The sequence below is a fragment of the Cinclus cinclus genome, chromosome 22, assembly GCF_963662255.1.
Source record: "Cinclus cinclus chromosome 22, bCinCin1.1, whole genome shotgun sequence".
Lineage (NCBI taxonomy): Eukaryota > Metazoa > Chordata > Aves > Passeriformes > Cinclidae > Cinclus > Cinclus cinclus.
Genome location: NC_085067.1, coordinates 437,962 through 454,183, shown reverse-complemented (window position 1 = coordinate 454,183; position 16,222 = coordinate 437,962). Strand labels below are relative to the sequence as shown.

At 55.5% G+C, this 16,222-nt stretch overlaps 1 protein-coding gene across 2 annotated transcripts in view; it reads right to left on the bottom strand.

The window, feature by feature from the left end:
* CLUH (clustered mitochondria homolog) overlaps positions 1-15,335 on the bottom strand; it is a 36,042-nt gene extending 20,707 nt beyond the window's left edge. Inside the window, exons 1-2 of one of the 2 annotated variants that reach the window (XM_062507323.1) lie at positions 11,658-15,335; positions 756-952 (exon numbers count right to left, since the gene is read on the bottom strand). In XM_062507323.1, coding sequence (XP_062363307.1) covers positions 756-952; positions 11,658-11,772 — 312 coding nt within the window. In that variant the 5' untranslated portion in view covers positions 11,773-15,335. Of the gene's footprint in view, positions 1-755; positions 953-5,165; positions 7,364-11,657 lie in introns of those variants that run through there. The other variant, XM_062507322.1, reaches the window with a different exon arrangement.
* Between the last annotated feature and the right edge of the window lie 887 nt (positions 15,336-16,222).

Below are 16,222 nucleotides of genomic sequence, written 5' to 3'. Positions count from 1 at the left end.
CCAGAATTAGAGATACTTCATTCAAATAGTTTTTGGTGAAATACCAAGCTAAATGGAACTATGAACCAGGCCTGTCAGAGTCCATCCTGACCTGGCAGCACTTCACTGTCCACATGACATGAGGCTGAGCTCCCCATGCAGAGGGAAATGGAGACTGCATTGTTCCCTGAGCTGCGTTAGCACCTGTCACTGTACCAAACCCAGGCTGGCCTCAAGCAGCATCATGTCATAACTGCTGAGCAAGCAAGGGATTTTCCCTTTCTAACTCAGGCCCAGGAATCATGTTTTCACCACGCTTCTTTAAAACAGCCCACAAGTGGGAAGGTCATTTTCCCTGTGCTCAGCTCCACACCCAAGCCCCTCTGTGATGGACAAAGAGCTACACCTCAGTGAGTTCTCCTTCCCCTTGCTCCAAACCTGGGATCCAGAATGAAACACCTTCCCTGTCCTTGCAATGCCCAGGGGGCCTGGGCTAGGCAGCTACTTGCTCACATCTCTTCTTCCTTCATCTCTCTCAAGGCACTGGCCAGGCAGTCTCCTTCACCCTCCATCCTTTGCTGCCTCCTTCCCCACTTAGTCCTGGTCAGAAGACAGGTCAGGGAGCTGTGAGCAGCCTAAAGTACTGTCCAGACTGTAGGGGCTAACAGAGGCCTTCCCTCTTAGAGACACTGCCTCCTTCCCCGCCTGGCTGAAAGGATCTGGCTCAAATACTCCCCACCGCCTCTGTTCCCTTCCCAGCTGGCAAGGGCCGGTACCTGCAGGGAAAAGGGCTCTATCCCTGGTGCACAGATCTTGACAGTAAATCCTGTATCCTGTATGACAATGACTTCCTGGTCGTTGCCATCTTCTCCTGGGTCAGCGTCCTCATGGCCATTCTGCTTGGCATCCTTCTCGCCCTTGAGGCTGTCATGTGGGCCGCTGCCATTCATCAGTGCCACGCCAGACGGGTGCTCTGGGCAACAAGAGAGGGGTTTAGACAAGGTCCTCTCACACAGGCTGCAGAGACTGGACACTAGAAAGCCACAGCCAGTCAGGGACTAAAAGGCAGGAAGGGTTTTATTCTGCACTTGCTGTTTACTAGACAGAGGTGTGCCAGGCCCTTCCCTCCCTTTCCTCACAGCATAATTAAGGTGCTCTCGCTTGCCTTCGGTGTTTGCATCTTCCACAAAGCATGTGCAGAGAGGGGAGGGAAGGAGAGCAGGAAGGATGGGTCAGTGTACACCATACTGAGCTGTCTTAAGAAGCCTCTTAATTAAAAAAAGGGTGTGTGGTGCTTTGTGGCCTGGAGGCAGCTGTAACCTCTGCACCAACACGTTAAAGAGCAGAGACAGAGGGAGGTGAGCAGCACCGCTGTGCTCACAGGGAGCCCGGTGACTCCACAGGCACACACAGCTCCGCCCACCCTCTGCATTTCCAAAATACTTCACAGACATCCATGGTGCCAGGGCGAGGCTTTGCATAAGCAATTCTATTCAAGAAAAGGGTGACGACATTTTAAGTGCTCGTTTAGATAGATGTGTCACAGGGCCGGGGAGCTCTGTGCACCCACCTCATGCTCAGAAATGGTTTCTTTTCCAGGTGAGGTGGATGGTGTCAGAGAGCTGATAAGATCTAGGAAGCTGCCAGTCTCCTAGAGGAGCCTACATCCTCTGAACCAGGCTGGGGACCACACTAAAGAGGACAAAGGGGCTGCCAGAAGCTGCTGACGGCAACTCTGGGAGATGGCAGAGTGTCCCTTGCCCCCGCCTGCCAGGCCAGTGCCCCAAGGGCACACACCACCCGACACACCCGGGGCAGTGGCTGCTGCAGAACAGCAGGACTTGTGTCCCCCAGGCTGTGCTCCCAGCAGGGCTGGCCCAGCATACTCAGCTGGACCCTCAAGGTCACACGCAGCAGCTCCAGCCTGGTGCTGTCAAGCACCCACTGCAGGTAGCACTGATAGAGCAGGCAGGGCAGGACACTTTCCCAGGCAGCAGGAAGAGCCTTTCTGAAAGGCTGCACAGGGCCAGGACAGCTCCAAACCAGGCTAATGCCTCAAGCCTGCAGCCAGCTCCATCTGGTAGGTGTCTCTCCCTGTCCCCACCTCAGGGGAAATGGCAGCTCAGTCTCCCTTCCCTCACAGACTGGCACTGTGGCTTGAGGACCCACAGCTGTCACAGCCAGGCCTTCCCCATCAGCCCCAACTGCTCCTGCAGCCCAGAGAAGTCGCCCAGCCTTCACCCGAACACAAAAGGGATTACAACACCATAACCCCCTGCACACCTCTGGAGCACAATATGAGGCTGCAGCAACAAACCCTGCAAAAGCATCTCTGGAGGGTCATGTCCCTGCCCCAGACAACTGCCAACAGCAAGCCCTCAGAGATGACTGTCAGGGCTGACTGAGGACATGCTGAAAGGGCAAAAACCACGATGAGAGCACACTCATTCCAAAAGGCAGCAGGTAGCAGAGCTACCTCACACAGCCTCAACTCCCTCCAGCAGCTCAGCAGCGGCTGCTCGTGTTCCCTGTCACCGTGCATATGTCCCCAGCACTCACTGCTCATTTCTTTGACAGATGAAGCCATGGGCAAGTCAGATGAGAGGCCTGGCTCTGGCTCCAGCAAGCTGCTGTCATGCTAGAAAGGAGGAAGAAAAGCTCCGTGCAAGAGTGCCTCAAGAGATGTGGTTTCAGAAAAACCACACCATGCCCAAAGGGCTGGGGACAGCCCCTCGTCACACCCTACAGCCAGCACAGCCATACTCCTGGGCTGCCTGAACACGTGGGGATCTGGAGGGAGTGCAGACAAGCCACCATGGAAATGCTGCACCTGGGGCTACGCTACTGCAGACAGGATGACCTGCCAGGTGCTTGAGCCAGGCTTGGCCCAATCCCTGCCCACCCAAGCAGGGCAGGATCCCTGAACTTCTGTTCCTGCTGTGGCAGGCAGAAAGGAGGCAGAATTTGGCTGAAAAGGCTGGCACTGCAACCCATGCACACACCAGTCTGGAGCCCAGCAAACACCTCCAGCAGCAAAGCGAAGCGAGACAGGAAAATCTGAACACAGCAAGGGAAAGTCACCAGCCAGGACCACACTTCTGCTTTTCACTGCTCAGTGGTGAAACTACAAACTGCCTAGCATTTCAGAAAGCAAAATACTGTTCCTAGTCAGCAGAAATACATGTCCACCCTTCCATCCCCTCTTTTCCTTACCCGAGTGAAGGCAGGGCCAGCACAGCTCTGCACTTTGTGACAAGAGACAAGTAGAGGCTACACCTTCATATCTCCTTATGCTAGAGGATACAGCTCCAGCCAGCACAGTCTTAAGTTTAGAAACCAAAGTTAAGTCTGGACTGAGAAAGATCTGCTGTGCAGCAGGTTAACCCTTGGATGTGAGCCAGGCAAGGCTATCCAGAGGGGTTCTGCACAGAATGGGCATGTTTCAAGGAAGCATGAGCCAGCCTGGAGGCTGTGCTGCCTGCTGGATGCTTACTCACCTCGTGCTCCCCAGGGAAGCAGAGCTGCACCCACCTGCCTTAAAGTGGGTCACCAGTTCCTCCCACCCACTACATCAGCAGTGTCGGCCAGAGGGAGGCACATCATGGGGCACTCATGGATTTCCCAGGATTTCAGCCTACTTGAGAGAGTAGGAGGCACAGAACACCTTAAAGACAGCTGCAGGGACGTCTCTCCTGTTCCCTGCTGTCAGTTCAAGCCCCAGCTGTGTCTGGCTGTCAGGCACTGCACACCCCAGATGGCTCAGGGAAGGTGTCCTGAGTCACAGGGAAGCAGTTCCACCCGCTCCGGGGGCAAACCCGGCCGCTCCCCCTGCTCACCACCCTGCTCACCACGGCACAGGGATCCCTCCGCATGCACGTCGGTGGTATCCACCAAAGGCTGGGACCTCTGCCCTCCCCAAGGGATGTGGCTGTGCCAGCAAGGACCTGCTCCTGCACTCGACCTGCAGCTCGCACCCACAGGTGTGGCAGAGGCTGCCGAGCTCCGGCCGTGCTGGCTGGTGGCCGAGCTGTGACATTAACGTCCCCATTGCTGCCCTGAGCACAGCAGAGCAGTCCCTGTGCCCACGGAGGGCACGGCAGAGCGGGGCACGGCCGGGCGCTGACCCACACTCACCTGTCTGTGCTCACACCTGGCACAGAGGATCAGACAGAGGATTAGGTTTCACCTCTGCGCTTGGACAAGGAGTTCGCACGCCAAGGTGACAGGGCCTTCTTTAATCACCCTTCCTCCTTACACCCAGGTGGGGGGCACCTGGTGAACCTCGGCATGAGGGAGGGCACACACCTGCACCCAAAACCTGCACGCAGCAATAGACAGCACAGATCCTGGGAAGAGTTAGTTAATAACTGATTTATGTTCAAACAAATCTTCTAACCCAAAGTCAGACACAAATCCTTTTTGAAGATTACTGGATCCAAAAGTCAGTGATATTATGTTGCTGGGAGCTAGCCTGGTCTGCAGGGACTGCTCTGTCAGTGAGGCGTTTCCTTCCCGACATTCAATAACCGGATAAATTGTTAGAAGGACAAAACTAAAAATTAAGCCCCCTACCTTTTCCAGCACCCACTTTTTGAATGCATTTCCTGTTATCAGCTCTCGTGCCATTTTGAGCAGCCAGCTGGCTGGGGTCCACTGTCCCCAGTGCACTGCAATAATGCACCAGGTGAAGAAAGAGAAGGAACATCCTATCCTCAGCACAGCTGATGGAGCTGCTCCCCCCGTGCAGCTCAGGCCTGTTCTCCACCTGCATGCAGCTGAAGGAAGCCAAAGGCTCCCTGTGCTGGTCCCTCACAGCTGCACACTCCCACCCAAGCTGCTGCAGGCTGTGCCACGCAGATCTGCTCCCATCCTTTACAAGGACCATGTTTGCAGTCACAAACAAAAGAGGAATTTGCCTTATGAACTGGGAAAAAGATAAGCAAAACACCCTTAAGTTTGCTTTGCTGACACGGACAAGGCACAGACGGGTCCCTCTGTGGCACACACCCAGGTGGAGTAACTTGCCACCTTCCTCCTTCACCTGTGAAGTTAAAACATCACCTCTGCTCCCCTCCCATCTCCTTTCTGCTGCCCCATTCCACAGGCACATGCAGCCACCCACCCCTGTAGGGGGCACATGGTGTGGTGGCTCCATGCAGCAGGACAGAGCCCCTGGGACTGAGCACCTGGGAGAGGGAACTTCTTTTTCTTCCTTTTCTTCTGCTGCTGCTGCTTTGAGGGCAGAACCTGTGCCTGGGAATCAGGATCGCAGCTTGACCTTCTGCTGGGGCAGGCAATAGGCTCTGTCACAAAACCAGCACTTGTGTCCCAAGCCTTAGGTGACACCTCACCAGGGGGAACAGGCAGCACAACTGCACTTGGAGCTGGCAGGGTTTGCCCTGCACTTGGCGGCAGAGCAGAGGACGGTGTCGCAGGGCTCCCTGGGGATGGAGCAGGAGCTCTGCACTCCAGCACACTGTCCAGAGCCACTGAGGCTGTGTCAAGGCACATGGCCGCTCGCCCCTCGCCGTGGCCCTGGCCAGCGGAACGCGCTCCAGGGCCCGCACTGCCGTCAGCTGCTGCCACGTGCTCCTCCCGGCGGCAGGATCTGTGGGCTAAGCCGCTGTCCTCAAGTTTCACAGGGCTCTGGCAGGCCTCAAGTGACTGAGCATGATCCCCCAGCCCCGCCAGCCTGTCCCCAAGGTCGGCTGGAAGGACGGGCACTGCTCCGGATGCCTCTGTCCGCCGGAGCAGGCCAGCCGTGCCATCGCCAGCTCCCAAACCGCTCTTATCACAAACTGTCACCGTTCCTTCTTTGTCCTTGGTCTCCGATAGGTCTTGGATGTATTCAGTGCCCTTCTGCGGGCTTCCAGTCACTGCCTCACTGGGGATGATGTCTGGATACAGCCCAGCACACCAGGCAGCTTCTGGCACCTCCGGGAAGACAGCGCAGCTTGGGGGAGCCTTTGGAGACTTTGGCAAGAGGGGCGACCTCTCATCAGGTGAGGAAGAGCTGCGTGGCTGGAAGAGGAGATCGGTGACTTGCCTGCAGCAGTTTGCAAAGAGGCCGTTCCCCATGTCTGGCTCATGCAGCACCGATCGGAACAGCCAGCTGCGTTTCCCACATCCGCTGCAGACCCCACAAGGCGCACACCCACGGGCAGCCCGTGCCCTCCGCTGCCCTCTCGCAGTCAGTGCTCTCTCCAAAGAGAATTCCTTCCGGGCCCCAGCGTGGCAGGGCACAGCAGGACCAGCAGCTGCCTCCCACAGGATCCCACGTCCCGTGTGCTCACCACAACTGGATGCTGGGCTTGCAGCAGTTTCCCCGAAGTGCTGCCCGGGGATCTTCACCCACCGCAGGCCCTCGGCGCCGTGCCAGCTGCCGGGACACCCAGAGCAGCTCCCGCAGCTGCAGCTCTGCTGTCCCACCGTGCCGCAGCACAGCCGGGCTCACACGGGCTCCCAGGCACTCGGGGGGATGCTGGCAGGGCTGGGGCAGTTAAAAATAGCCCAATCTCGAGTGCCACACCAGTGCAGCCTGGGACGAGTGCTGTGCCAAACCTGAGCAAGTGAGATGCATTGAATTACAAGGCGAGGGCAGTTACTATGGCACGCCCGGGCCCAGCACAGCCATCCATACTAAGCAGGCGAGCACAAAGCATTCAGGCAGTGAACCAGTAAGTAGTTTCTAGACGAATTTTCTCTCCTCTCACGCTGCTCTGCCATATAAAACACAAACAAGCCACAAAACCACACACATTATCCTCTAACACTTCTCCTCTCTTCACACTACTTAAAGAAAATCACAGCAACTGAAGCAGAGGTTATGGAGCTGGAGCTTTCTCCAAGCACCAGGTGGTCCAGGGAGGCTATGGCCAAGCTGGCCACTGCTCGCCTCCAGCAAGGCCAGGCCACAGCCACGGGCTCCTTACCCTCCATCGTGGCACTCTGCAGGCATCACCTCTGGAGCCTCATGACTGGGACCACCCCTCAGTCCCATGAGCCAGCACCAACTTTCAGATCACAAGAGCATTGTGTTTTTCTTGTGATCTGTGATTTTTGAAGGACTTTAGATGTACTGATAGCTTCCTCTTCCTTCTTACTAAGAGACCTCTGGGAAGAGGAGGAACCTCATGGAAGTACCTGCTCAGGTCTCATGGAGCTGAGCTGCATTTCTTCGACTCAGCCAAAGGAAGCTCACAGCAGCATCAGTGTTTTAGCTCTAACCTGTGAAGCCTGGTGTCAGTACAGCAAATGCAAATTAAATTTTAGCTGAATAATTATTATATTAAAAATACAGTTTAATGAATCCAAATAAATTGACTAAATGAATACACATTAGCTCCAGCCCTAATGAAAACATTTCTGCAGGACAGCCCGTCAGGGGAGGTGGGAGACCTGTGGAAGTGCCTCCTTCTGCCTCCCCTGCGGAAACCACAGCTTCCCAGGAACTTCCCACTTTAGGTACAACAAGGACTTCTTTTAATAAGAGCCCACAGTGAAACATTAGAGCTGCTCTACTGCCATCATTTAACTCAAATTGCTTCTAAGACATCTGTGGGCAGAGGTACAAGCTCTGCATTTATTTCTCAGCAGCTTCACACCACTGGGACTGGCTCAGAGAGAAAGCAGAGCATGGTGAGGCTCTGGGCAGGACCAACCCCCAGCACATCCACAGGATCCCACAGCTGCTGGTTAAGGCACTTACAGGTGCCAAAATGCCTTGTGCTTTGCATCTGGCACACCAAGTTACCCACCCTGCACTCTCCACATCTGGGAACTACATTTAGACCCATTTGTAAACCTTCTATCTGACCAAAACTTTCCAGGAACCTAGCCTTGAAACTGGCTGTCTGGGTGACCCTGCTACAACAACATGCAATTCAAACAAAACAGAAATCAGGCACGAAGAGTAGGACTAATGCAAAGTGCAAAGATCAGCACCAACAAAAACATTATGGTGTCAGAAAGAGCATGTTTCTCAAATTTCAGGAGAGTCGAAGGAAGGAATTGTATTTCAGTCAGAAACCAAGAAACAGCTGACAGTTCTCCAAGTCTCTGTGCCTTACTCTTGTGCATACCTTACTTTCAGAAAGCTACTGGGACGGCAAGAGCAGGGAACAACCTGCTGTTCTCTGGGTAGGGTTTGCAGGGGAGATCTGACAGCTGTGGTGTCCTCAACTCCAGCCGTGTCCACTCACCCACAGCCTCCTGCCCACGGCTACTCCGAGCCACACACAGCTCTGGGGACAGCTCTGCAAGAGTGGGCTGCAAGCAGCAGCCTGGGAAATCTGCCTGTCCCATAGGAAGCCCTGTGCCAGGGACAGCGAGTGCTCCCACCCCAGCTCACACAGTGCCTGACCTGCAGCTGAGCCTCCAGGCTATGGAGACCCTGCAGGGACACCGACAGCAAAGACACAGCACGCAAGGTACTCGCACAGCACAGCTTGCTAACAGCCAGTATCCACATTACCATTCCCAGCCTCATGCAACCCCAAGGGCAGGAGGCTGGCTAGTGGGGAGCCTGGGAAGCAGGGCTGGTCTCAGGCAAATCCGACCTGCTGGAGCTCTGGGCAAGATTCGTGATCCTGCAGTTTTATGTCATTGGACACAACTACATACAACTTCTCGGAGGCTGCAGCCTCTTCAACAGCTTGTAGCAGAGGCTTTCTCCTTAAAGTGAAAGACAAGCTAAGGAAATGCTTTTTTAGAAAAACGTGCCAACCAAAAGCTAATCCCGAGACAGCCTTGCTACTACGGCAAAAACCAGACCTGCTGCCAAAAGTGACAGCCACTGCCACCACAGGAGGAACCACACACTGGTTTTCATCTTTGGCACACTGTCCGAGCACTGCCCCAAGGACTGGCGTTGCTTCTCAAATGCAAATAAAAAAATGCATGAACTTCAGTCCTGTAAAGCTTCTAGAAATAACAACTTTCCAGCACAACCAATGGAGCACAGTGCAGGAAAGTAAAGCAAGTGCTGGGAAGCTGCGCCAGGAGAGGGGTGTGCTGCCAAGTTTAGTCATGTACAGACAATGAAGGTAAACACAGGACTCTGCAACATAGTGCTGGTTTTACTGTGCACGAGGCAGTTCTGAGTCTGCAGGTGGATTTATCTCGGTGCGTGTTCCTGACCTACTTACTTCCACTCTTCAGCTGGGAAACCCAGGAGCAAGGCTGCTCAGGCAGAGCAGAGAGCTTCCAAGGGGAGCTGAGCTCTTATCCCACTGACAGAACCGCCCGAACATAATCCCCTCGGGTTCCCATCCCTCATCTCGCCATACAGATGCTGTGTTATCACACTCCTTCCCTCCTCTTAACCTTGTAGCAGTGATCAGATTTCTCTTGCACAACTTTCCTCTGACTGCCCCCCCCCCCCCAGCTTGTTACAGCTGCTTATTAATAAAAGCCCCGACTGCCAGCAATTCAGTCCTTTCCAAAACACCAGTGAATCTCCAAGGTTGGACAACACACATTGATAGCAGATCCCCAGATTAAGAAGCAGCCTTCTGACCTTGTTGCTAATGTACAGCTACACTTGTCTCCACAGCAGTTTTCCATTAATACCTGCATTCTCTGCTGCTCTAACATAAGCTGTGTCTGAAAGCAGGAGTGGCTGGGGAGCTCGGGGACAGAAGGACTGAGCTAGGAGAAAACACATCAGGGGAAGGCAAGAGTGAAAGGCATTTTATGGTAGCTAGAAGCATTGTAAACTTGTGAGAAACTTGTTCTAAGGCAGCAAAGACAGTCGGAATAAAAACAACCCAAGAAATGCTACACACAATGTCTGTCTCTGATCTCACATCAGCTGACAGGAGAGATAACTTAACCCAAAAGTGCACCCATCAGAAATGACTACAGGAACACAAACTGTCCATGCTCTTGTGTTTCTGCACCTAGAAGGACAGAGTAGTCTCAACAGTTTCTAGGCTGGGACAAGAGAGCAGCAGCCATCAGCCCTCTTACCTGGCACAGAGCCCAGCACGTGAGCCCCGCTGCCTGGCACAGCTCAGGGATGTGTTTCTGCAGCAAGGAGCCCACAGCTCCAGGCACTGAGAGCTGCCCTGACACAGCCAGTGCCTGCCCACAGGGCTGCTCTGCAGGCACACACAGTGCTGAGAACACCGGAGTGCCAGGCTGACCCTGCTCCCATGAACAGTGCCCGGCTCCCTGACAGACCTTCCTCTGCTCCTCCCAAGACCCCGTGGGAGCAAGTGCACAGTGCCAAAACACACCAAAGATTTTTCCATCTTCCATCCTCCCACAGCAATCGTGGCTGGAGATGCAGGGATTACTCTGCATAACTTTTTAACCCAGCTGCTGGCACTGCAGGCGTGATGCTTGCTTCAAAATCCAGCACAGGGGTGAGAGGGGGAGGCCACCACCACTGAGCTTCCCACTCTTGAACTGCATCCAACCTGCTCCACTACCAAATGCCAGTGAACTTTGCTTTAGGTGACAAACTTCAGAAATTCACCTTGATACCATAAAATCAGCGGGGGATGGAAGCAACGTGTGTCTCAGGACGAAGGCTAGCCACAAGCCACACTGCTTCTACGCCTTTTGCTTGTACTTGAGAGACCAGAGAAAGGAGCAGAGGCTGAGATTGGTGCTCAGGCTTCTAAGTTCTTGAAGATACAAACCCCATGCTGAGCAAATTCAGGGCAGGTGGAAGCATCTCAGGGTCGGTGCCAGCCCGGGAGCTGGCACTGAGAACAGTGAGGACGCGGAGCTGCACACTGTCCCTGGCTTGAGCCGCTCACGCTCCAACACAGAGCAAGAACAGCCAGCAAATAACTAGTTAAACCTGCAATTTCCAGCTGAGATGTCGAACAAGCCTCTACCCTTTCCAAGAAAGCTCTTGCTTCTGAGTATTTTCTAACGTGCCAGCCGTGCCCGCAGCCCGAAGTTCCAGGCGGACCCAGCCCCCGGCTGCCCACCGCCCCCGGGACACCCGCGTCCGTCCGTGGGCAGCACCACGCGGTGCCCGGGCCGAACTCCGCGCCCAGCGCCGGGAGCGCCCGCAGCCGCCCACGGGCTCGGGGAGCGGCCCCGCGGCCCACGGGGCCGGGCACGGCGCTCCCGGCTCGGGCCCCCCCGCGGCCGCGCGGTGGAGCGGCCCCATGAAGGTGACCTTCACCGGGCCCGGGGCTCCCGCTCCGCCGGGACGGGCCCGCCCAGGCCCGGGGCGCCGCCTGACCCTGCGGCTCCCCCGGGCCCGGGCCCCGGCTCGGCCCCGCTGCGGCACGGGAGGACAGCCGGAATCGCGCGGCCCGGCCCCGCCGCGGCCTCCGGCCTCGTCAAGCAGCTCAGCCTCGGGGCTGCCAGGATCCTTCCCTCGGCACGGCGGGGGCGCCGGGCCCCGGCACGACTTCCCCGCGGGAGCGGAGCCCCCGGGCCGAGGGAGCACGGCCCCGCGGCGGGGCGCGCCCGGGCCGCTCTGCCGGGCTGTCCCCGGCTGGGACGAGCCGCCCGAGTTGGCATAACCGCCCCCGGTCCCTAGCGCGGCCCCAGCTCCGTTCCCCCACACCCCCGCGGCCTTTCCGGCGGGCTCCGAGAGCCGGAGAAGGAGCGGTGGGGGTTTGCACCGCCGGAACGGGCATCCTCGGGACGGGCATCCCCGGCGCCGCAGCCCGGCCCGCGCTCCCCGCCGCAGGCCCGGCCCGGTTGCTTACCGGGGCGCTGCTGCGTCTCGGCGGGCCGGCTGGCGCGGGGTGCCGGGTGCTGCTGCTCGGCGCCCTGCGCGGCCGGCACGGCGGCCGGCGGCATGTCGCCCGCTCGGATGACCATGGGCCCGCCGAAGGACAGCGCCGTCCGCCCGCCCGCCCACGTGGTGCGGCCCCGCCGCCGCTACGGCGCCCGCCACGGCCCAACCCCCGCGTACCCGCAGCGCCTTAAAGGGGCCGCACCCGCGGCCGCCCGCTCCGCCCGCCGCGCCGGGCCCGGCCCCGCACGGCCCCGCACGGCCCCGGGGGACGGCGCAGGGAGAACCCCCCAACCCCTCCCCTAACCCCGGGGAGGGGCTCCGGCCGCCTGCGTCCTTCCCGGGACCCGCAAGGTCACCGTGCGGCGGCGGGGACAACGCGGTGACCCCGGGCGCGGCCGGAGGCTCCGGGCTCGGCGCTGCCCCGCGCGTCCCTGGAGCAGAAGGGAGCGTGGCGGGTTTTGTGTCCCTCGGAAGGGACCCCGCGGTCCCACTGCCCTGCCGTGGGCACCGACACCTGCCCGTAGTGCCGGTTGCTCCGAGCCTAGCTGGCACCCAACTGTATTTGCTTTATACTCGAGTCTCTGTAGCCGTGGAGGGAAATGTTTGGAAAATCTTAATTTGTAAGGAATAGTGGCTGGTGATGGGTTAAAAAAAAAAAAAAAAAAACTAAACAAAACAAATCAACCCCCCCCAAGGAAACAGAAATTCAAACCAAACTTTCTTAAGAAAGGATGTTCTTTAATGTTTGATCTTTGTAACTTTCAAGCCTAATCAATAAGAAGGGATATTTAATTAATGAAGCACATAGCAGCTAGCAAGCAAGCTGTAAGTGATGTCCATGTGTCAGAAAAAAACAAAGTTTAGGGTTTGACATGATTCAGTGGTCTAAGACCCGGGGGAGGAGGTTAACATAGCTTGGGAGGAAGGATGTTATCACCAATAACGGACACAAAGAGTGCAGAATTTTTGGGCCACAAGGACATTTGGCAGGATTCCCAAGATAAGGAATAACTAATAAAACTGACTCAGTGTTTGTGCTGAAATCAGTTCCAAATGGGTAGAACGTAATTGTGGCAGAGGGAGGGGTCTGTGGCCATCAACCCACAGACCATGATGCTAGAAATCAACCAACCCAAATGAAGAGGAAGACTAATCACCATGGGAAGTGGAGAATCATTAACCAATAGAGAATTCTAATTAATAAGAGAACTGTGTAACTCATAGCTAATGAACCCTAATTCCTTTGTTTGCTAAAATGTATAAATTGTTAAAAGTTTTGATGATTGCCATACAGATTTGGTAGAACAATCCCCCACATACCCACCACTGACTAATGCCAACTTTCTCACCAAAAAAACTGATTGGAGAATTTATTTCCTGTTTCTCTGTGTCACTGTCCAATCCGGCCTTGAACACTCCCAAGAATGGGGCAGCCACAGCTTCTCTGGGCACCCCGTGCCAGGCCCTCCCCACCTTCACGGGGAAGAATCTTCCCAATATCCCATCTAACCCTGTCCTCTGGCAGCGAGGAGCCATCCCCCCTTGTCCTGGTACTCCAGATCCTGATGATGATCCCTCCTGCAGACCCCTGTAAGAACTGGGCTGTCACTCTGAGGACTCCCCCGAGCTGTGGAAGAGCACTGGGGGAGCGAGGTAGGAGCCAGTCCTGGGAGAGAGATGCTTCTGGTTTGTGGCTGGAGGTCCTGCACTCTGGGGTAGGACAGTACCACCCTCTGCAGAGTTCAGTCTCTTTATTAAGAAAAAGGCATATTACAACAACTTCTAAAGTACAGCTCCATACTCTAGTCTCTGTCTGTTAACACATTTTGAAAAGCACTTGGTTAAAAAGCAAAGTCAACATGAATATCATCCTGGCAAGAAATGGTGACATGTAGTAAAATGAACATTCAAATAAAGCAGAGCAGTGTCAAACCTTTGGCATCTGTCCCTCCGCGGCGGCGCTCCCCAGCACGAGGCACAGGCGTTTATTGTTCTCACTGAGCTTCCCTAACTCAGCCAAGGACAATATTTTTGCTCCAACGAAACCACAGCTGCTCTGGGCCCAGGGGAGCTGAGACCAGAAGTGCTGCCCTCCCCATCCCTCTGCCTGAGCCCTCCCAGGGGTCCCAGCACAGCTCCCGGCAGCTGAGGTGATGTCCCCACCCCACCGGGGTGACCTTGAACACACAGACACTGCTCGTCCCTGCAGAGCAGGGGGCTGCAGCGCAGGGCTGTAGGGAAGGGTCTGCTGGGCAGGAAGGGTCTGCTGCTTCAGACATGCAAAGATTTGGGGCATTCCCAGGGCCTGATAGTCTAATTCCTGCCATAATTGCAGCAACAGGAAAGGGGAGCTTTCTTGGAAGCTTCGAGATGACTGAAATCTATCGGGAAGAGCCCCGGAGGCATAACCACACCCTGGCCAGGGAGGACCAGGCACCATTTGGGTGTGGACGGGGTGCACCTCTCACACACCGGCAGCTTCGCTCCCCTGCTCCTGCCCAAAGGCGCGAGGAGAGGGAGGGTGACATGAAGGGATGGATGTGGTGGCAGTACCGAGTGCCACCCTCCGTGTCCTGCCCAGAGGCACCATCCTTCATGGGGCTGGGACAGCAGTGTCCCTGCAGGGCCAGAGCTGGCAGGGGGGACACGGAGGCAGAAATGGGGCCCTGGGGAGCAAAGGGCAGCTCCGATGGTGAGGGGACACGGTGCTGTGATCCTTGTGCTTTAACAGGCCGTGGTGTCTGGTGGCTCCTCCGCAGCCGCTGTGCTCATCGATCCTGAGCTCCTCCTGCTCACCCAGCCCAGCACTGCTGATCTTATCCACGACCTCAGATACCTGCATGAAGCAGCCCAGAGGCATAAGGGAGTTCTCTCCTGTCCTGTTGCATTCCCTGTAGGACTTGGCAGCCAGGAGCCGACAGTGCAAGAGGGTGACAAGAACAGGCGTGCAGCGAGGCGTCACTACAGCCAGACTGGCTCATCAGGGCTGCTGGGACGTGGGGGCTGGTGTTCTAGGAAAAAGGCAGGATGGCGTGGCTTCATTGGGGCAGCAGGAGCCAGTTCACAAGGCTGTACACGAGGACTCTGAAAGGTTCACCTAACCTCCAAAAACCAAAGTCCTTTGTTGTGCTGCTGATTTACCTTCCTAGTGTGGAGAGCTTGGGGAGAACATGGGAAGATCAGATCAATCCCTTCACACTGCTGGCTCCAGCCCCTTCTCTCACTGTGTCACTGCCACCTCTCCTGGGCACTCAGGACAGAGCACCCCCTCAGTCCCTCCAGAGCACCCATCAGCTGGGACATGAACCTGGCTTCGCTTGCCATTCACAGAAAGCTTCCTGGGAAGCCAGCAGGGCCTGGCCCCACTTCAGACTGTCTCAGCACAGAGCCATGCAGCAGGGGGAAGGTCGGGAGCCTAATGGGGATGGGAAAGACACAGCTGGGAGTGCTTAGATTAGCCCCAGCAAACACATTCACAAAATATGGCTTTTTAGTTAACAGGGTCAAGAAGGAGAACTTCCTGACTCTTCTGCCCAGGGTTAAAGTAAGTCCATGGGAGTGTGCACCCCGTTGCCAGGACTGGCTCTGCCATGGCAAGTGCATCTTCCCCCATCCACTGCTCACCTCACACCTGCTGCAAGGTGCATTTGAGACATCACTTTCTCAGATAGCATTAGGAATAAAATAATAATAATAATAATAATAATAATAATAATAATAATAATAGTAGTAGTAGGAAAAGATATATTAGCAAACCAAACACATCAAATCCATAAGCCTCTGCAGAGCTACAGAGCAAAAGGGGGTGCAGAGGAGAGGAGCTTGGGCTGTTAGTCTGTAGACAGACAGCTCTCAGCACATGGTGGTTTACACACACAAGTCATGGTTTAACAACGAGCATTATTGCTATGCTTCCATTTCCAGTCTAATCATTAAGCTTTACAAGTCAACATCAAACAGTGCCCGTTCCATCCTGAGCACGTTGGTGTTGGTGGCTGCACTCCTCAGTCTGTGCCTTCAGGTGCAGGTTGGAGCTGTGTGCGCCCTTTGGACTCCTGAGGAGTGCAGAGCACAGATTAAATGCACCTCCAGATCCCTGTGGCACCTTACAGGCTAAGGGTGAGCTTACAGGAGGGGAGGGCAGGCCCTGCCTGGGCCCCAGTGGCTCTCAGGATCCCAGTGGCGACAGCAGCCTTCTCAGTAAAAAATAGGAATACTGTCTTTTTGATTTTTTTTAACATTTTGATCTCTTTGATCATTTTTATATAAATACAAAGATTAAAATAATTTATCTCAACATTATTTCTATTACAATCATACAGTGTTTTCCCTTCAAAACAAGTGCATGTATGTGTGTGTATATATCTATAAGTATCTCTAGAACTTCCCTCCACCCCAAGAAAAGCAGCAGTGACTGAAGCAGGTACAGCACGCAGGAGCTGATCCTTCCTGCTCCAAGGCAAATGTGCCCAAGGAAAAGTGCAGGGCTCAGCCTGACAACTCATTTCCAAGCACACTGCATTGGCATGAAGG